A 22290-nucleotide genomic window follows, 5' to 3' on the forward strand; every position below is an offset into this window, starting at 1 on the left:
ACTGTTGGAAGGTTGTCACATTTTATTTCACTTTGAGCAGACATCAAGAACTTTTAAGTATTAAATAACAGAGCTGACATTAAAGAATATATTTTAATACTTCCAGAGGGTAATGCCAGATCTATAAATGTAAATGAAAAGCTCACGTCTGTTAAGTGTATAGGAAACCATGACTATGTTATTTTAACAATTCTAACTTCATGTACCCAGAACTGTACTTTAGATTCCTTTCTGATCCAAATTAACTTTCAGATTCTGTTAAAACAAACAAACAAACAAACACCAAATCTAGGGTAGGTAGGGACCAAATATAAGAGAAGTGAAATAATTAAATAAATAAATTTCTCTTATTTGCCTTGACTCTTCTGAAAGGGCCGGCTTTTAAAAGATATGATTTATTGATGAATAGCAGTTCTCAGAGTTCTTTAGGTTAGAATTTGATCTTCCAGCTTGAGTGTAAGGGCAGGAAGTATAAACTGCCAAAGACCAAAATAAAGCAAAACAGGAAGACAAGGAATGTGTAGAGTGTGCATACTCACCCTACACAGAGGGGCGGGATGAAGGGCAAAAATTATCACCCAGAACAATATACAGTATATATCCCCCAAACAGGCTTATGCTTCAAAAGACTTGTAAATGAAAGGACCACAAACACATCCCGTGAAAATGCGGTCTGAATTTTAGGATTTACTAAGAAATAAGACAGAGACTGGAAATGAGTCTTAGCAAACATACACTCATAAGAAAGTGCTGCTTGGCAGCAAATCAACACCAAAAATGAACATAATTGAAGGAAATTTAATTTCTAAACAGGAGAACAAAAGAACAGAAGGACAGCCACCTTACTGCCCCTGCAAATGTAATTATCTTTCCCCATCTCCCCTGGAGTGTGAATTGAATGCGATAGAATGGCGGCCCCTCCCCAGCCCTCCCCACCTCCAAGCCTTCTGAAAGACAGAGATACTGTAAATGTTAATAGGTCAGAAATACCCTCTAACGGAAAGATAAGCAACTCCACCATAATAAGCACACAGGTTAACCAAGTACCTTAAAAAAAAAAAAAAAAAAAGGAAAAAAGAGAAACAAACAAAAAAGGGAATACTTTTGGAAATACTCTCTATAATGTAGGAATACTAGATCTTTTACACAGTCTAGCAATAAAATAATTCTGAATCCAACTTCATGGGAAAATATCGCACATTCAGTCTGGGCTACAATGAGTAATTGTTACCTACAATTAGGTAATGAATTAATTAAGCTGAGTGAGATAGGAAAATAAAAATGGTCTCAATGGTGTCTCTCTGCCTGATTTGCTTCTGGGGAGTACCCACCCACCCACTCCATATCCCTCCTCAAGGCAACCCGCTGATCCTGTCTAGCACTTCCAAGCTTACAAACTATACCCACTCTTAGCACCGGCTTTTTGCTCATGTGTTAAAGAAGGTTGGCAATGACCAGTATCTCCACCACAGAGCCCAATGCCACTGTTACAGGAAGAAGAATGTTACTATCCTAGAAGAAGAGAAGAATAAAAGACATGATTTTAAAACGATTTATCGCGAGAAGAGTCGAACATCTTTGGTGAAAGTATGTAAGTGACATCATTTTATACGAATCTTTTAGAAATTTTGTCATGTGGTGGCTATCTCTTAGCATCCCCTTCCTTCTTAAGCGATGAAAGAGATTATTTTTAAAATGTAATCAACCAAAACTATGTTTGTTTTTTTGAGATTCTGGAAGTCCCTTAAAGGTCTTATTGGCTGTTGGAATTATGTTTTTATTTTATAAAATATGTAGCATTTACCACAGTGTTGGGCATCCCTGTTGGTGTAGAATTAATAGTGGCTTGTTGGTTAGTTGAATGGATGGGATGGTGGATGATGAATGAATGAATGAATGAGAGACATCTAGTGTCTCTAGTGTTAGGGAAACAGAACGCTCAAGGTAGAAGCAGCTCCAGAAGTCATTTAACTTATTCCCAATTTAGGAATCACTTCACTATTCACCCAAACTTTGCTTGCAAATTACCCACAAAAATGGGAGTTCACTGGTTCATAACTCAAATTCTTTTTAAATGACATCGTGTAGAGTATGATAAAAATCCCACATAAATGAACAGCTTATTCATCTCGCCATGTGCATGGCATGCTCTACCCACACCAGGCAGCTAGAGGCTCAGGATGAGCCACGCCTGAGGAGCTCTTCACCCCTCAGCCACAGCATCCGAGTGACCCCCAGGGCACTGATGACAAAATGAAGGAGTATAAATTCAGCCTAGATCTTCATTTTTTTTTTTTAAGGTCCATTTTCCTTAGTTAAAAATTTGAATGCCACAGAAAAAATAATATTCATCAAATGACAACCTAAACAAAGGTAAAAAGCCTAATTACAACCCAGGGGAATATATCTGCAACATATGACCCATAAAAGCTTATTATTTGGAATAAAGAGCTCTTAGAAATCATTATGAAAAGTGCAATCAACTCATGAGAAAAATGGGCAACAGACATCTCACAGAAGAGCAAATACATATTGCTAGATGATATGAAGAAATGAGCATTATCATTCATGATTAGGGAAATGGAAGTCAAAATATATCCATGTGATTGGCAAAAATTAAAGCCTGACAATATCAAGAGAGAGCACATGAACAGACAGGTTCCTTATATATTACTGGTAGGGGTGAAAATCTATACAGGCACTTTTGAAAAATCTGCATTATAAAACTGAACATACAAGTGTTCTCTGTTACCCAGTAATTCTGCTCTCGGTATACAGACAAGACAAATTATTGCAGATGTCCCACGAGAGTACAAAACTGTACAAGAATGTTCTTAAGCCTACAGTTTATAAAAGCAAAACAGATAAAGCCAAAATGCCCGCCAATGAGAGTGTGAATGTGAATAAACTGTGGTCTACCCACACAACGGGCTATTACACAGCACTCAAAGCAAGTGATCCAGAGGGAGACATGGTATAGAAGAATCTTAATATATGTGTCAGAAGAAGTGAAGAAAACTAAGTCTTACAAGATTATATAGAGCATAATACCCATTTTATAAGCGTAAAAGCAACTTTATAAAAATATATATATTAGGAAAATGCCATAAAACTATATAAAAGGAAAGCAAGAAAATGACAAACAGAAGTTTCAGAATGAGTTGCTTTGGGTAGGGGGTGGCAGAGGGACCTAATGGGTGCATTATTATCAAGGTCCTAGTTTTTGGTTTTGAGTGGTGGGGGTCTTAGGACTTGCTACATTGCTTTCTTAATGAAATATTTTAGTAAGTAATAAAATGTCTGAAAATAAATCATAGATCAGTAATATCATGAACCAAGGATATGAATATGCCAATTAAAAAACCCCCAGCATTCCCCACTCACCTTCATAAAGCTGTGCATACTGGGGGAAACCAGTTGCCCGTAGCCAATCACAAGCTTCCTTGGCTTCAATTTCTGTAACAGAACCAAAGAAAGAAAGACGTATCAGTCACGTGCACCTCAGCATGCTTTCTTCCTTAACAAACTCTGATTTTGTTAGATAAGCAAAATACGTCTGTTGACAATGGATAAGCAAAATACATAAATACACATATACCTATATAAAGTCGACTTAATTCAAATGGTTTAAAATATGGTGCACCATGGGCGCCTGGGTGGCTCAGTTGGTTACGCGACTGCCTTCGGCTCAGGTCATGATCCTGGAGTCCCGGGATCGAGTCCCGCATCGGGCTCCCTGCTCGGAAGGGAGTCTGCTTCTCCCTCTGACCCTCCTCCCTCTCACGCTCTCTGTCTCTCATTCTCTCTCTCTCAAATAAATAAATAAATTCTTTAAAAAAAAAATAAATGGGGTCCTAGCAGTAGGTGACTCTGTGCTGCTTCTGTGTTCTGGTTACAAACGATTATGAAAATAGCGCGTATCGAGCAGGTTGAAGAGGGATTAAATAATTTTAAGCCTTGATGGTCTAACCTGGTTTACTTTTCACATCATGAAAAGGCCACCAAAGACAGGTGACACCCTGGAAGAGAACTAACCTGACCAAAGGAACAGACCTTCTGTCCCCCCCGCCTGGGATACGCAGAAAAGGCCCAGGTATGGTGCCAATGTGGCTTTAGGTGCATCCAGCAGTAGAGACCCAGGCTGTCAGGTGACCCAGAGGGCATTAAGTCAATAAATCCCACGATCCTGGCAGGCTGCAATGCCTAATAAAGCCCTACTTCCCTGTGGTTAACATCTTGTAGATAGTATTGATAAACAGCAAGGCCAAGAGCAACTGACACACTGTGTTCAAACTCACTCAAGCACGTATTTACGATCCCGTTAAAACTGACTCACAGAGGAGGTCTGGGGCACATTCATTAGTTTCTCTGCTTGCACAAAGAATATTCTTTCAACTCTTCTTCCCACCTTCCACAGGCCATCAGAGTACTTAGGTATGTAAGGTGATTCACTCATTTATAAATGTCTCAACATTGCTTAATTTATTCCAGATTCAAATCTTCATTAGGCATCTCTCTTCTGAGCCAGATGGAAGCAGATAATCCATATTAGTAGAAGTACCCATAGCTTACTTTTGTCTAGTAACTTTACGGTTTCGAAGCATTTTTTTTTTCCCTATTATTTCGTGAGTTCCTTGGCCTATAAAGAAAGGTAATTAAGAACACCCGAATTCATTAAAGCAAGTAGGGTTGTCCTCATGGAGCATCCGAAGAGAAAAACAACCTGCTGTCTTCTGATGAGTTAGTTAATACCCAAACTAAAAACAGCGAAAGCACTAGAGTGGAAATAAACGGCATGGCTAAGTCTGTTTTCACAAATTTTTTCAGTGTGGTGATGAAAGCAGCATTTTTAAACACGAGATTCAGGAGTGAATTTGGGGTTGGAGATAAGTGACAGACATGTGGAAGAACCTCAATGTTTGCGCTGAATAAAAGAATATATAGAATTGTCCAGTGTGAATTACCTGTACTTAACAGTTTATTCGTGTATTAATATGCACACCTTGTCTCAGAAAGGAATTAAAGCAGCCTTACATAAAATCATAAACATTTTCTAGAAAACTGTATTGCTGGAAAAACATATTTTTTCTCTATCTCTGTGGCCCCTGCTCACAGACATGGAAAGAAAAAAAGCTAAGTGCTTGTTTAAAAAAAAATATTTTAAATAACTCGCTCCTCCTGACTATTTAGAGGTTATTTCCGGGGAACAGACTGTTAGACTCTAAACAATAGATTGTTCAAAAGTAGTGGTGAGTAACCAGAAATTCTCAATGTGCACTCGATTTTGACTGTCTTCAGAAATGACATTGGATCAGCATACACACAAAAGCCTTAATTAGACATACTCCACCAGCCAGGATTGCCACCTTTTTTAGAGCATGTTCCTGATTTTCTGATTAAAATGGCTTCCTGACAAGAGGCACATAAGAACGCAACGTATTTTTCTAAAAAAACTTTACATTTATTTATATAGTACTTTACAAATTACCAAGTGCTCTCATATATACTGCTCGTTTAAGGCCCCGAGTGAGTTCAGGAGCCCATAAATGCATATTGCTGAATTGTCATTCTCTTACTCACTTTCCAACACTAAGGAAATGAAAAGCTCCCAAATGACCACAAATTCGTTTAAAAAGCTGTGTCCAAATAGCCACTCTGCTCAGGGCCCCTTCGTTAGAAATAAATGATGTGAACAGGCAAAGGTTTGTATCTTCAGCAGATAATCTAATTAAAGGCTTACAATGGCTAAAAAGCAGTATTTTCAAGAACTGCGAGATCCAGAAATTTGACCTTCCTTCTCCTTACCCTAAAACAGATGAAAATGTGTCTTTCTTTTAGATGTGAAACCATGGGAAATAGGCAAGTCTGTCAGTATCTACTTGTAATTTAAGAATGCCCACTCATGAAAACTTGGGCTGCATAACAAATGAAAACTTAACACACTGTTTCTGTGGAAATCAGAATGAGAACATCGGTAAAACTATAAAAAGTTGTCACTGATTTTTTAATAAACGGAACAATTATTGACTTCATTCCTACCCCCTTCCGATTACTGAGAGAAAATGGTAATAACAATCCAATGTAAGTACTGATTTTTAACAAATCAGTATTTTCATTTTATTTAACATGAAATGAACCTATGTCTATAGGTTAGTTGGGTAGAGAACACCCCTTCTAGTTTTACTACCCCACCCCCAATCCAAGCCATTACTTTCCTTCTTGTCTCCCAACTAAAATTCCACGTCTCCAATTCTCTCCTCTCTCAGAGAAACCATCCACCAGTCCTGGCTCATCACACCTCCAAAAGTACAGCCTTGATCTTGTCTCTCCCTCACAAACTTCACTAGGGCCCCACTGCTTGGAAAATGAAGTCTAAACACCATCTGCATGATTTTCTGGGCTCTCCATGAGGCACACAACCTAATTTTTCAGTTACCTGTTCTCACTCTACCTCCCAAAGTAAACTCAATGCTCATCTCCCCATACACCACCGTGACTTCCTGGCATGAAATGCTCTCCCATCTTCTCAGTGTCAAATTTCCCTCATCCTTCAAGGTCCATCCTAAATGTTGCCTCCCCTAGGCAGACCTCCCAGATGCCTCCTGACAATTCTATCAATGCTTACTTCTATTGCGTGCTTACTATGTGCAAGGACCTGTCTAAGCACTTAAGACATATTATATTAATTCATTTACTTTTCACACTGATCCTAAAACATGGGTTACTAATATCCCCAAGATACAGAGATGAGTAAACAAGCAGAGAAATACCTTTTTTTTTTTTTAAGATTATTTATTTATTTATTTGACAGAGAGAGACACAGCCAGAGAGGGAACACAAGCAGGGGGAGTGGGAGAGGGAGAAGCAGGCTTCCCGCTGAACAGGGAGCCCAATGCTGGGCTCGATCCCAGGACGCTGGGATCATGACCTGAGCTGAAGGCAGACGTTTAACTGACTCAGCTTTTCTTTACATTCAAATGCCATAGTGGAGAGAGAACTAAGACTCATAGAAATGAGCAAGACAGGGGCTCCTGGGTGGCTCAGTCAGTTAAGCGTCTGACTCTTGATTTCGGCTCAGGGCACGATCTCAGGGCTGTGAGACAGAGCCCCGTGTTGGGCTCTGTGCTGGGCAGGGAGCCTGCTTAAGATTCTTTCTCTCTCTCTCTCTCCCTCTGCCCCCGCACCAAAAAAAAAAAAAAACCCAAAGAAATGAACAAGACAATTCTTCACTTAAAAAATATTTAACAATGAGCGACATTTAAAATATTAAAACCATGGACACATTGCATTACTTCAGTCACTAAATCTCCTGTGCCTGTTTTTGGAGGCCTCTAACTGGCTCTAAAAGGTTTGACTTTTCCTTCAGGATATGCAACTATGAGGATTATTTTTTAAAAACATTCTCCACCAGGCAAAAATGGCACCAGAAACTAAAAGTACAAGGGAAATACAGTGTCACTCTAATGCCTGGGTTTTCTCTGAGCAAACAACAGACAAATGTGTTAAGGAGGAAACAGGAAATATTTATTGGAAACAGCTTTAGTGGTTAGTTGTATAAGATGAATGAGGTCCAGGAGACCCTTCTGTGTAAGGCTGGGAACTATTAGTCCATATTTGCACATTTCCTGACATGATGGGATGACCCTATCTTCCCTTTACCCCTCAACGGTGAGTTAAACAGAAATCCCCCAACTGCATCATCATTCTGTTGAACCCGCTGATCTCAACCGGTTGAGCAACAGTAAATGGGTCCAAGCGTTATGTGATTACTTCCATCTTCTGTGTGCCCTATCTGCCCAGTGGGAACCATCAGGCTCTCTGCCTTCTTTGACAACATGCTACCAAAATCAGGACTCAAGGCAAATGCCACAGCTACATGGAATGTATTGCTTAAATAAAAGTCTAAGGAATTGGAGGAATGCAAGAAAATCCCAGATTCCTTAGATTCCCCCCAACATGACAGACCCGTGGCCAAAGACCCACGGAAATGTCTATCGATGCTTTCATAACCACGGAGAAGTACATTCGCTGTGTAAAGGCAGGTGGTATTTTCGGATCCCAAACAAAACTCATTTCTCTGCCCTGGTCACACAGATTCCCTCCAACGGAAGAAGCTTCTTCTTACCCATTTTCCAGCCTCCACTGAGGTGGTCAATTTATAGGACTGTCGTGCAGCTGGGCACCAACGGTGCATCTGTCCCTGGCAGGCGGGCTTCACAGGGCAGCCCACTGGAGAAGCAAACCATGGTTTCAAAACCTTGATCTCAGGGGCTCTGAGCCCTGTATGCGGTAGGCATCACTTGGGAAGAGTTTTCTAAAACCACCAACCACCACCCACTCCCAGGCATCTGGATTGTCTCGGTCTAGGGAGGACCCAGGCAGTGTCTTTAAAAAAAAAAAAAAAGCTCTCTAGGTAAATTTAAGGATAGCCATGATTGAGAACCACGGAGCCAGGCAACATTTCTCTGCAATTCTTGCATCGGGAACTCTTTCTCCCCAGATTACCTTAAAAGTCTCCCAAATGAATTCTAAGCTTTGCTCCTTGCTGCCCACAACAAATCTATCCTAGTCCAAGAGTCCCTGAGCCCCCGGATTTGCTTTTATGAAGTGCATAATTCATTACATCACTCCCCTGCTTATAATTCTTCAGTGACTCTCTAGCACCTTCCAGATACAATCCAAACTCCTCAGCAGACCCACAGCCTTCTTAATTTGGCCTCTGCCTTATCCATTTGGCTCCTGGAAGGCCTTCAAATGCAAGCTTTGTTCATCTTACTGAACTCCTTGGGGTTCCCAGGAGGCACCATGCTCTCTCACTGCGAGCTCTTAATCTGTTCTCCCCTCTACCCCCAAATGCCCCCTTCTCCACCCCATCAACTCCTCTCTCCCACCTTCCCCATGCTGGCTGAGATGCACCTATCAAAAGTGTCCTGATTCATTTGTATATCCTGAAAAGACTACTCTTCCACATTGGAAGCACAAATATGCTTGTTTGAAGGAAAAGAGAATCTGTTACTATTTTCCTTCCTTCAAAAACAGACTAAGAACTATAATATGAACCCCTTTCTTTTTGCAATTAATAAAAATAAATGTTAAACACGACTGCCAAAGACCAGGTATCAGGATTTACTTATGTAAAATGAATACCTAGATGGGCTAAGAATGTCTGTATTAATATTTATCACACTCTAATGTTATCTAATCACAGCAAAGAGTTTGACTAGCAACTAACAGCATTCCTACCCTCAGGTGCCTAAAAACATTCTAAACATCTGTTGTGCATATTCTGAAAGAAACCAGTTAGGAAGCTTCTGGAAGACCAGCTGATACTAACTCAGTTTCTAAGGCTGTTTGGCCTAACAGTAGCTGACCCAGACCCACCTTCAGGTATATTCTAGTATAGTCATACATTTAAGGGAAGCCAACCATCCTTCAGGTCCCCCTTCGCTCAATATTTACTTATTGGACATCTCTCTTTTTTTTTTTTTTATTTGAGAGAGAGCACATGAGAGTGGGGAGGGTCAGAGGGAGAAGCAGACTCCCTGCTGAGCAGGGAGCCCGATGCGGGACTCGATCCCGGGACTCCAGGATCATGACCTGAGCCGAAGGCAGTCGCTTAACCAACTGAGCCACCCAGGCGCCCCTGGACATCTCTTAAGCATGCTGCCGACTGTGCTAGAGGTCAGTCAGACACAGGTTCCTGCCCCGAAGCAGGAAGCCAAATGGAAAGGTAATTCACAGTTGGGAACATGGTGTCCCATGGTCCCCTACTAAGGAAAGATCTGGTTTCCTAAGGGCTGTTCTAAGGTCCTTGTATTAAGTCCCAGGTGACCTAGTATGGGCATCACCAACGAGTCCCCATTTCATAGGTAAAAGCCCCGGTCTTAACTAGGACGCACGCACCCTAGCTTCTTAACATACCATGTCTGTCACCCAGTCTCCCTCTGCTATCTGATCCAGCCACGCTGGCCTCTTCTCAGCCACCCTATACTCCCTTCCCTGATTTATTTTTTCTCCTTCCAAAACATTTACTTATTATGTTTACTTTCTGTCTCTCCCCTCTGTAAGCTCCAAAAGGGCAAGTTTCTTTGTCTGCTTTACTCTCTGATCTATCCTGAGCATCTACGGCACACAAAGTAGTTGCTCAATAAATAAATATTACATAATACAGTATGATTTTTGTTCTAGTGACGGGGTCTTCTTAATTTTTTTGACCAGGATCATAATAAGAAATACAGTTTACGTTATAACCTGGTACACAAATGTATGCATGCATGTGTATACACACACACACACATTTGCACATGCCAACTGAAACTAGTTTCACCAAATAACACTTAAAATACGTAATGCATTCTGACATTTTTCTATTCCACTTAAAAAATAGTTGTTACCTACCAGAGCAACCAGTTTAAAATCTATTATTCTCACACCACAGCTTTTTCTTACAAAGAAAGAAAGAAAAAAATGGAAACTAAGAACTTACTATATACTTAATAGAGTACAGAGAAGAATGCGATGTGACCGTCTGAATTCAGAAGTGGGGGGCGGCTAGTTGAGCACATTGTTTACGCTCAGCCTTTATTGAAGGAGGGGTGATGATCTCACATGGAAGACTGGATGGGGAGAGAAGATTCATAGTAAAGGAGACAGAGTAAGTCAGGAGGAGATGCTGAAGCCCAGGTGTTTGTGAAAGAATGGCGAGCAGTCGGATTTACTCTAACACTGACCAAGGAAGGAGGCGGGTTATCCCATGGAGCACATATAAGCATCTCCTTAGCCTGGTGACCCAAAGAGCAGCCAACTTCATCTGCTCACATGTGAAACAGATTTGCATCTGAGTGTCTTGACACTTTCTAATAATCCGTCACAGAAAAAGAGGGCCAAGTATTACCTGTAACAGGTCAGGAAACAGGTCCAGGAAAGAATGCATTGCTTTGTTAAGTAGCCTTGAGAAAATACTCTCTGGATCTGCTTCCTCATCTGTAAAACCTGGGATTGCCATAGGCTTTGTAAATTCCCCAAGGTTCTGACTCTGGTTTTTCCTTTATGCCAACTTCCCCTTCTCCCTAAGACAACCTTTAGAATAGGTTACGTTTCTACTGTTAAGTTTCCAGATGTATCATCAATTACATGTGGAGACATTTCTCTTCCCTCAAAACACTGGTTCAATAGTTCAGTTCCCCAGTTTTGCAAAGTGACTGAAGTTTATTGCTAAAATTTCTAATTTGGTTTTTAACAGATCAGTTCCTTGTTCTATCTCATGCATACTACAGGGAACTCAAAACACTACATATTTTTGCTTATGTGGGCGTCCACAGTCCTCACACTAAAATTCATCTTTATAGGAGGAACACACTTAGGAGACCCTGAGTTTTCCTCTGCTTACTGAGCTTTTCTGTTTGTGCTCTCCCCCAACCCCCCCAGCCCCCACCCCCAGCAGCATCCTGGCTTCTACAGAATCAGTGGGCTGGGTGCTGAAATGCTTCTTGGCGCTTCTCATCCTTTCTCACCAATGAGGAAGCTGGTTCAGAGTCTGAGGTAATCTGCTCAAGGTTCCACAACTACCATCCTGCTCTCCCCACGCTGGAGCACTTTCTGCATACTTTGCCTGCCTGCAGAGATTACTCTCACTTTGAAATCACCAGATTGTTTTTCAGTGCAAGGAAAAACTGCAAATTTGGGAAAGTTTTCTTTTTAAATTTTTTTTTTTTCCTCTCTTCTGCTTGAGGTCTGGAGACAGATATGTTGCTTTCTAATAAAGGACATTCCTAGAAATAATATAAATGGGGGAAAAAAAGGACCCATTTTGCCCAATGACGTGATGACAACTTAATAAATGGTTTTGCCTTGAAAGAAGAAAACCATGAGACACACCCTGCAAGCCTCTACCTGGGATTATGCAGGTGAAGAGACACTGCAGCAATGTGAAATGAAATCAACTGAAATCCCCTTTGGGGATCATTTAGTTCAAGTGTTTGCAAAATACTGTTTCTTTTTCATATCAAAAAATAGTGCTCTTCCCTCACAAAGGTGAACGGCTCTGTATTCATTTGAGCCTATGGTTGACATGGTTTGAGCTCAGGTACTCCAGACTTAAACTGATCCAGTTATTTCCAGGAATAGAAAATATCTCCCAGCTAATCAGAAACTGGCACTTACTACCCAGCACAAAGAAGTCAAACTGAAGTGGAAATAAACTATTCAGGAAACGGAGAGTGCATCATCACATCTTTCTATTTCATTTCTATGTGGGGTGGATAAAAAAAAAAAAAACAACAAAAAACCAAACCCTTTGGTTTACATACATACACACAAACACATTTCTAATATTCTTTTTTTTTTTTTTTTTTTTTTAAGATTTTATTTATTTATTTGACAGAGAGAGACACAGTGAGAGAGGGAACACAAGCAAGGGGGAGTGGGAGAGGAAGAAGCAGGCTTCCCGCAGAGGAGAGAGCCCGATATGGGACTCGATCCCAGGACCCTGGGACCATGACCTGAGCCGAAGGCAGTTGCTTAACAACTGAGCCACCCAGGCGCCCCAACATTTCTAATATTCTACATCAAATATTTATGCATTTCCAACCATGCACTGCTAAGAAAAATGACTTGAAATAGCTCTTAAAATACAAAACTCTTTAAAGATGGTAATTGCAGAGATTAGGAAAACAATTTAAACAATTTCGAGTAAGGAATCAATCTAAATAACATACTTACAGGGACGCTTATTTTTCTGAGTCTCATTTTTTTTCCCGTAAAATGAAACAGATGTTTTAAGATTATATAATCCACTTCCTTTATAATTTAGATTCAAGGCAAAATACCTGGTTACAAACCTGAAGGAACACCCCCCCCCCATCTCCATGATGAAAGGTTTTTGCAGGCATATCAATTCTTTCATTTACATATTAGCAAAGCTTATTTAAGTAACCCCCAACCCCAATCTTTGGCTTTTGGCTTATAGAACTAGGTTCTATAGTGCCCTAGCTTGGGAAATAGAAATACTGTGTAACTGCAGAAACCTTAAATTAGAAAATAAAGGGAATAGTGCCGAATTCTAAAGAAACTGTCCACTCTGGTTTTAGTCAATTCTGACAGAAAAAAAGCAATAATAGAACGAAACATCAAACTGCCTTACACAAAGACCAATGAAAATAAAAAACATGGCAGATACTGGTGAAGATGAGCTGCCTTTGGGTATTCCTATGTGGAACCTCAAACAGGAAACACTGTATGATTTGACATTCTCAATTTTGTGCCAAAAAGTTTAAGAAAAAATAAGGACTACTGTCTTCTAGGTGAGCTAAAGAATTATTTTCATTAAAAGTGCTGGTGACAACCAGCCGCCCTGACACACAAGATCTCATGACCAAAATTTGATCCCGGTACATCTGTTTAGTTTGGGCAGGCTTCTGCTTTTATATGGATACATTTTCCCTAGGAACAGGAAGATCCTCATTTTGTTGCTATCCCCATTTTGTTTACACATGTGGGCAGGAAGGGGTTTGAAGCACCACGTAACACACAAATGACCTTGGACTAGTCACTGAACTTCCAGGCATCTCAGCGGCCCCGCAGTGGGGAAGAGGCAATGTTTTTCCAGGCTGCCTTTGCAAAGTTCTGGAATTTCCCATGAAATGACTTGTAGAAATGCACAAGCATTACGGAAGATCCCTTTTTCGTGCTATCCAGTTTGAAAATGGGAGTTGTGTGGAGATTGACCCCTGTGCGTTTATAGTTTCTCCAGACTCGGGAGGCGGAGATGATATTCAGAATTTTAGCATCTTCTATCTACTTTGTCACCTGGGTGCGACAGCCACGTCATCGCCAGGGTCCCTTCCTCTACGGCTTCCTCAGTGCTCGCAGCCTGGGAAATGCTACAACCGCAGGGTGTGGAAAACTTCTGTCCCTCACACATCCTCCAGAGACTCCTGCAAGGAGAAGGAAGGCGCCTTTCTGACAAGCTTCAGGAAGCTGCCTCCAATCCTCTCTGCGGGACACTTGAAGGTGGGGCGGGAAGGGAACAAAATGTGGATGGGAGGTGTCAAAGGCATCTGAGGACTCCTGCTCTACTGACCTCAGCCTTCAGTTAGTTTTTGATTTTCCTCCTGGGGACAGGAGGGGGTAAGACATGAAAAGGCCACCACGCAGAGGTTTGTGTGAATGGAAAAGGATACCCTTTCCAATGTGACACTTCGTTCGGTAGCAAAATAAAATACAAGGATGAAGGATTACGAGAAATCACCTCCCACCTGAGTACTGTATGATGGGGGCTTCAGTCAGGTGTAACGTTTTATCCTTTGCTGTCCAAGGACATTATCAAGATGCTATTCAAATGTCTTCACTGCCATCTGGAAGATTTTCCCTTTGAAGTATTATTTTCAGATACTTTCACGGCAGAAAGCATTATTCAGGACAGTCCACAGAAGCTAGAAAATGGAATCCCAGATTCCTTCCCTGAATGTTAAAGGCAAAGGCTCAAGTGTCCATGCACTAGGCCCCAGAGAGGGGACACAGAAACCTCTAATTTGTCCATTTTGGATCCTCAAGTTGTAACCCCCACCTAGGAGCAGAAGCCCCCTAAGAAACTGCAAAGTGACTGCCAGGCTCTCCAGGGCCACCAAATGCTGTCTTCTAAATGGAACCAACCGCAACTGAGCACAGCTCCCGGAGGTGCACGTTACTGCGACACACATCTGGTTGAAATCCTGGCTCTGCCATGTACAGTGAGTGATCGGAGGCAAGGAATGGAATGCTCTCTCCCAAGCCCCAGATTCCTCATCTGTAAAAGGGGAATAATCACACCTGCTTTTCCAGAGTTGCTGAGGTGACAGCTGAACGGGACCAGAAGAGCACACTACGCGATCAATTTCAGCTTCTATACTACTATTAGTATTCTCCCAAAAGTCTGTGGATTTTTTATAAAAATTGAAAAGGAGCATTCATACTAGAGACGGTTGACTGTTCCTTGTGAGAGACCATAAAAATATACAGGCTAAATACGCAAGGCATTCTTGCTGTCCACCATGGCAAGGAAGGTGTCCTGAAAAAAATGTTAAGGCAGAGTAGATCTAATTAAAGAATCCCCAGCAGGACTACTCCCTACTCCTTATCACTGATCATGATAATCCTTAACAATAACACAGGATCCCACGAGGAAAAGGACAGACAGACAGGAAGAGCCCTTCTCGGCTGGGAATCTTACCCCTTTTACATTAATTAGATTTCTGACCAATTTGAGGTTGAAAGAAAACACCACTGATGGCACTCAAACCCGTAACCCATTGCTATAAAGCAAATTTCAATCTTACAGCACATCTTTCTTCAAAGAGGAAGGACCCTCAAGTCTCAGAATTCCTCCATATGCAAAGGTGAAGAATCGGATAGAAGGAAGATTGTGAAAACTGCTCCAGAAAAGCATTTTCCTCTTAATTTCAGAAGAGGAACTGGGGACTATTGCTCTTTAGGGACACAGTGTTTGGATGTGAACATTTATGATTGGGCATTAATTCACCTGGATCATCTCAACAAGGAAAAATTTTTAGGTCCTGAATGCTGTGTACATCATTCCTTTGCACTGTAGTCCCACGACTCCAAAGTGTCTTAGGGGTCAATCCTGTTAAAAATGAGCGCTCAGTGAAACTCAGAGGAATGACCACGTTAGAAATTCTTTTCCTCTACTGCGTCCCAACTCATAGAATTCTAATCACTGAACTATGCAACATAGAAAATGAAGATCACCTTTCTCCCCCAGGTCCGTTTTATAATTTTGAGAACAGCCTTGGCATGATGTGTGCCTTGATGCCCATTACACCATGGGGCCAGGTTTGACTGCAGTGTTCTAAAGCTCCAAGAATTCAGTCTTTAGTGATCTGGCAATATCCAGAGAGGAAGGGGAAACATCTGAAGTTATTTTTACTTTTGCAAGTCTTCTGTCTGTACAGGGAAAATGCTAGGGTGGGTCAAGTATTGTCTGGAGCCCTTCAGGGCCTTTTTTTTTTTTTGCATGGCCTCATTTCCTTCTTCCTGTTGCTAGGAAGGAGAGTTAAGCATGAGAAACTCGTGTTTACAATACTGGACCATCCTGTCCAGCACAAGGCTCTCTTCAAAAATGTACGATTCACTTCACCCACTGTACTTTGGATGCCCCCATTCTTCTGGACCAACTCACCCTTTCCTGAATATTTTCAAATGGCCTATTTACCTGCCTCAGTCATAAAAATACCACTCTCATTTTAACATTGCATCATGGCTTAAAATCTCCATGGGGACACCAAGGGAAACTCAAGTACTTATTTTTGTATTTCAAACCACCTCTTGGAATCCCACCAAGCCTCTGATTGGAAGGCAACTTAATGGGGCCTCCCATATCCCCTCTAAGCCCCACGGTCGTTCTACAAGTAAGAGTTTAAGTACTATATACATTTTTCACTCTTCCCAGTAATAATTTATTCGATCATAGTATGCTTTTCTATTAATCTGGTATATTTTTCAGAAGCAACCAAATATCCCTTTTTAATGTAAAAACACCCTAAAATTTTGCTTAGTCTTTGCTCTTTGAACTATAGCATTGACCAGTAACAAAATAATAAACAACAAAAAAAAGGCTTTAGGTTAAAGGGCAACTGGCCTCTCACCTTCCCTCCAGAACTATGGAAAATCCTCTGGTTGGCCCAGTGTATGAAAACTTGGAACACTGCCTTCAATTAGCCATAGTCAATTGCTTAACTATTCAACCTTTTCACTCTTAAGGAGTAAGTGGTGTTTCTCATAAGATCTAAAATTGCTAAGTTAAAGTCATAGGTAAGTCAATGAAACCGTATTTCTCATCCACTTTAGGGAAAGATTTAAGTTGGAAGCTACTCATTTTTATCCTGGAGAGTCGAAGTTGGGAAACAAAGTCAGTCCCTGTTCTGGCCAGTTTGGTGTAAGGTGTCACTCAGATTGAATTAAAATAAAATCCGCCCCCCCCTTTTTTTTGGGGGTCAAAAGAAACTTTTAAAGCAGCTGGGAGAGAAAGTCAGTCTGCTGTGCTTCATTTTAAACTCTGAACAGTAGTGCTAATGAAAAAAATATGCAGCCAGGCTTGGGCCACGCTGTAAATCTGGCATGCCACAATAAAAGTTAATACATGCAATTGCCAACATTTTCTCAGAAAATGTCTTGAAATAACTTCTGAACGCACATCTGCTAACTATTTGACACTCATTCCCCAGTACTTTAGTTCTTCTATTAGGGGGGCTGTTGACTTACAGGGCACCCCTCTGGCCATCTGCTACAGTCTGCAAGCCAAGATGGCACTGGGTGCCACCATTAACTCCACACTTATGGTCTGCATATTATCTCTGCAGAGGACCAGCCTGAGTCCAGATGGATGCTGAATTAGTCAAACTCTTGGAGCTGCTGATAGATTTACATTCAGAGTTCTGCTGGGCTATTATTTTCCCTCATCCCTTCAGCAAACAGAGTTTGGGGGAAAAAATGTAATTTGAGACTCAGTATTCTACCTTGTCCAGAGCTGTGATTTTTTTTTTTTTCCTATCCAAATGCGTCATATATGCCACCCTCGTGAATCTTTCTGTAATGGATGGCTGTGCCTAGGCTGCACGGCTCCACCTCACCAACAAGGGCTGAAAGAGCTTCTGAATCCCGAGAATGAACCCATTCGCTAACTCTGTTGGGTGTAAAAAGGCTCAGTCAAAACTAGCGTGCGCCAAGGTTTTCTTTTCCGTGGTGCAGATAACTGTACGCAGGAGTTTCCTCCTACAGTAATTAGCATAAATTGGGTATTAGTGGAGCATCAGTACCAGACACGTGCTAAGCGCTTGTATTAGCTCTTTTGATCCTCTCAACCTCCTCGCGTGGTAAATACACTTATTACCCCCGTGTTGCAGATGAAGGAGGTACAGAGAGGTCTCAACACTTCCCAGATGCGCCCACCTAGCAGCAGGCTGCGGACCCGGGGTTCCTACTTCGCCAGCCTCACCCCGGTCCGCTCTAACTCCCCTCGCAACAGGGGCTGCGCGCTGGAAAAAACGAACGGATTCAGTAATAACCATAATCTGCGAATTACACGTGGCATGGCCAGTGTGCTGCAGCCAGGGGAGAAACTCCTCCGGAAGGATGAGAGTCTCAGCCCGTGACGTCGGAGATGGGGACAGGGGCAAAGAGGCAGAGTGGGGCAGGGTTCCCAAAGGCCGTGACTTCGCTACGAAAAGTCAGGTCGGGAGGCGGGCTTCCTTCCTTCCTTTCGCCGGCCCAGGAACTCGCCCCGCGCGGGCGCCTCCTCCCGAGCCAAGGGCGTGGGCACCTCTACCCGGCCTTTTAGGAAACCCGATTCAATGCCCCAGCACGTGAAGGCACACCGCAGCCCTCCCGGCAGGCGCCCCTCACATGCAAGCCAGGGGGCTTGCTAAATAGCTTCAACGCTCTCCCGGGGCCCGCAGCCACCAGACTTTCCTAAGTCGAAATTACTTTCCAGCGTTTCAAAAAAGTTTAAAATTAAAACAATTTTTTTCCCGAATTTACTTTCAAGCAGTTAAAAAAAAACCCAAATTATTTCCAAGTGCCACTGCGGCCTAAACATCGCTAAATGAGAAACTCTCAGGGAGTCCGCGCTGATTTTGGACTTGCATGGGTGAAGGGCTGCAAGCGCCCAGCTCAAAACATGCCCGGAGGGAAGATAGTGGAAAGGCAGTCGCGCCGCGCCCCTCGGAAGCAGAGGCCGTCGCCAGGGACTTAGAATAAGAATAGCAGGGCCGCCGGCGCAGCCGGGCTAGCGGCCGGCCCGCCCTGTGCCCCCGCCCGGCGTGCACCCCTGGCCCGGTTCGGCGTCCCCAGCCCGAGAGGGAAGTTAACATAGGCTTCACTTCATTAGTTGCGGTCACCCCCCGCCATCAGCCCTTCCCAGAACCCACCCAACGCGCCGGCTCGCGACCCCCAAGCAGCGAGTAGCCAAGGGTCATTACCCGAAATTAAGACCTCCCTCCCCAAACTATGACCCTTGTTTTTTCCCACACTCCACCTCCTCCACTCCGAGAAAGTTGGGCGACTCGGTCCCGAGCCTCCTCGGAAAGCCGTTTAAAAGCACAGAACGACAGGCACCGACTTGACAAGGCGGGGTGACATTTCCTCCGCGGCGAGTCCCCTCCGCAGCTGGCTCCCGCGGCTGGCACGACGGCAAGGCACAAGTCTAGCTTACGTGTTAGGATCATGATGTCCGGCTTCTCCCTGCACATCAACTGCGGCGAGGGGTGGCGGGAGTGCGCTAGGGAAGTCGAGGCAGCCCGAGGCAGCTCAGCCCGCGCCTGGACCCACGGAGGCACCCGAGACGCGCGCGCTGGCGGTCCTCAGCGCATCCTTGCTCGCCGCTCGGTGCCCCTCGCCACGGCCCCAGAAAGAACGCAGGGTTTTCCAGAGGTCGAAAGGAGAAAGAGCTCAGGGAGAGGGGCGAGAAGCACCGGAGCTGTCGCTCCTGCTGCGGAGAAGCTCGGCCATGGCGGGGTTAGGAACTAAGCGCCCTCGCTCGGGCTGCCAGAGCGCTCTGCCTCCCGCGCGCCCCTCCGGCCGCGCCCTCCCGCGGGGTCCGCCCCCGAGGGGAGGGGCGAGGCCGGGCAGCTTGGACTCCTTCACGCCGCCTGGGTGCTGGGCGGCAGCCCCCGGCTGTCCTCCTGCCCCGAACCCCGCCCCAGACCCCGCCCCTCGTTGCTCCGCCCCTTACCTCCTACCCGCCGCTGGGCTAACCAAGCGCAGCCTCAGGCGGTACTCTGGCCCCGCCCCCGCCCCCGGCCCCGCGCCTGTTCTGCCCGGGGCTGGAATATTTTCCCCTAGCCTCCCGGTCTGCAGGGGGAAGCGCCCCAAACTGTCCAACTGTTGGCCTCAGGGGTGAAGGCAGTCCCTCGAGGCGTCTACTTGTCGGGGAAGTCTGAGCTGGACTCTGGGACACCGCGCACTTCCCCTCTTTTTCTTGGTAGCTTTGCACACTTAAAAAAAAAAAAAATCTGTATGATTGTGCCTTATATCCTGGTGGGAACCGCATAAATTTGCGGAACGAAGGGGAAGCGGGAGGTAGGGATGAATCAGTGTTTCCTCATCTGTAAAATGGGGAGAAGATACCTGTCCCTTGGACGTTCGTCATTCATTGCTAAAGCCCGCCTTTAGGGATAGAGAACAAATGTAAGTAATTAACACTGCTCTAGAGAGGGACTGAATTTTTACTCAGCACGTGTTGAGCATATTGTGTGCACATTCACAGTGTTTTACAAACTATGGACCTTGGGCCACAACCCCATGCAGCTCCTGCAATTTGTAGGCCCTGCCTCTATGTCAGAATGATAATCTCTGATGGCGATAATCTGCGTTTTAACAAACTCTTGGGTGATTTGGAGGCATTGTAATTTGGGGGCCCTGATATAGTAGGAAGCTTCATTTTTAAAGATCACAATTGAATACGACCTATGCAAGATTTTTAAAAATTCAGACCGAGTTTTCATGAAAATTTACTTTGGGGCTAATTGGTGTTTTCTGCCTATTACCTCTGCGCAAAGAAAACTACTAAATCCATTCATTCAAAAAATATATCAACAGCATTTATTATGTGCCAAACACTGTTCTGGACTCTGGAGCTATAGCAGTGAGGAAAAAAGCCAAACATCTCTTCCCTCCTAAAATTTTCTTTCTAGTGGAGAAGATGCGCAATAAACAAGGTAAACACGTGAAATATTCATAGTGTCTTAGGTGGAGATACATAAAGCAGAGGAGGGGAGAGAAGGGTTGTGGGAAAGTTTCTTTAAATAAGGTTAAATGCAAATGGGAGACTTTAGTCTGTCTTAAATATAGCGTAAAATGTATTGATTTCATAGGCATGCCTTAGTGTACATACAGAAGACTCTTTTTCACCCTGTTTTTTTAAAAAAACAATAAAAATGCTAACTCCATTGGCTCTCTAATGTACCGGAATCAAAATTCTGGCTCTGGAGAATGGCCTTGCAGGTTTGGGGCTCTATTCAGTAGATATTTCCAGGGCTTTTTTACCTACTTATAATTGCTGGGGATGCCAAGGTAAGCAAGGTTACCCCCACCTCTGTCGGCAGGCACAGAGTTTACAGTCTGGTGGGGAAGTGACAAGGGGCGTGTGAAAAAGAGTTGCTGTGAACAAGGAGCTGGAAGTAGAGCCCAAGACAGAAAGAAGAAGAGCTGCCCTCTGAAGTTTGGCTGCTGGGGGAATTGCAAAAATGCCTGCAGTCGCCAGCAAGGTGCAGTATGATTCAAGGGGAAGTTGGAAAAGTAGGGGCAAGAACTTTTCAATTCCTGCGTGATTGTGTTAAGGATTGTTTTATCCTTTACAGTTATAAACAGTGAGAAGCCATGTTAATGGACGAAGGCATCCCATAGCCAGATCTGCATTTTGAAAAGACCACAGGCTGCAGTGTATACTTTAAATTACAAAAAAGGAATATACCTCCTAAACATACTAATTTCCCTTATTTATTAAAAATCCAAACCTTAAAAATATAGATAGCATCTCCTCCAAAGCATATCAACTCTCAGAATAAGTTCTTAATGTTTATTATTAGCTGGGTGAAGTTGCATTCAATTTAATTAAGCTCCTAGGAGTTTGTGCAATCCCTCTACACCCACCCCCCACTAAGTATTTCAAAATAAAACATGCTACTCTTTTTGTCTCTTCTTGTTCAAACTCCATTCATTTCTCCTTGATTATTGATGTCTTCTCTGGGTCTTCTCTAATTTCATCATATTTCTCTGGAGGTTTCTGCTATGTGGATTGTTCATCATCTAATAATACCAATAACTCCAAAAACAATTTCCTTGGTGAGATATTGTTTTGCATTTGGCCTTCATTGAATCTCATCACCTTCTTCCATTCTTTGGTTTATTGACATGGTCTGTGTCCTGGGCCAAATCCCAATTTTCATAGTTTTAGTTCTTTTTTTTTTTAGAGGGGCGAGGGGAGGGCAGAGGGAGAAGGAGAGAAAGAATCTTAAGCTCCCAGTGTGGAGCTCGACTCAGGATGAGATCCCAAGACCCCAAAATCATGACCTGAGCTGAAATCAAGAGTTGGATGCTTAACCGACTGAGCCACCCAGGTGCCCCCATCGTTTTAATTCTTAGCCCCTTTAGAAATGGACATGCTACAGTTTGAAGACTGCTGTACTTGTAGAATAGTGAATAGTGGTTGAAAGCAGGACTTTTGTAGCAGGCCACTTACTAGCTGTGTGATGAATACAATTTTTTGCCTCTGAATCTTCCGTTTCTTCATCTTTAAAA

At 43.2% G+C, this 22290-nt stretch overlaps 1 protein-coding gene across 6 annotated transcripts in view; it reads right to left on the reverse strand.

The window, feature by feature from the left end:
* The window catches only part of DLC1 (DLC1 Rho GTPase activating protein), a 424683-nt gene that overhangs the window by 26984 nt on the left and 375409 nt on the right, over positions 1-22290 (reverse strand). For 3 of the 6 annotated variants that reach the window (XM_045879747.3, XM_045879749.3, XM_064585605.1), the window contains one exon: positions 3385-3456. In XM_045879747.3, coding sequence (XP_045735703.1) covers positions 3385-3456 — 72 coding nt within the window. Of the gene's footprint in view, positions 1-3384; positions 3457-4336; positions 4520-19027; positions 19164-19204; positions 19559-22290 lie in introns of those variants that run through there. The other 3 variants (XM_045879751.3, XM_045879752.3, XM_064585604.1) reach the window with 3 other exon arrangements.

This window comes from Mirounga angustirostris, unplaced genomic scaffold (assembly GCF_029215605.1).
Source record: "Mirounga angustirostris isolate CCGP_5_RB_7025 unplaced genomic scaffold, mMirAng1.0.hap1 SCAF_2, whole genome shotgun sequence".
Lineage (NCBI taxonomy): Eukaryota > Metazoa > Chordata > Mammalia > Carnivora > Phocidae > Mirounga > Mirounga angustirostris.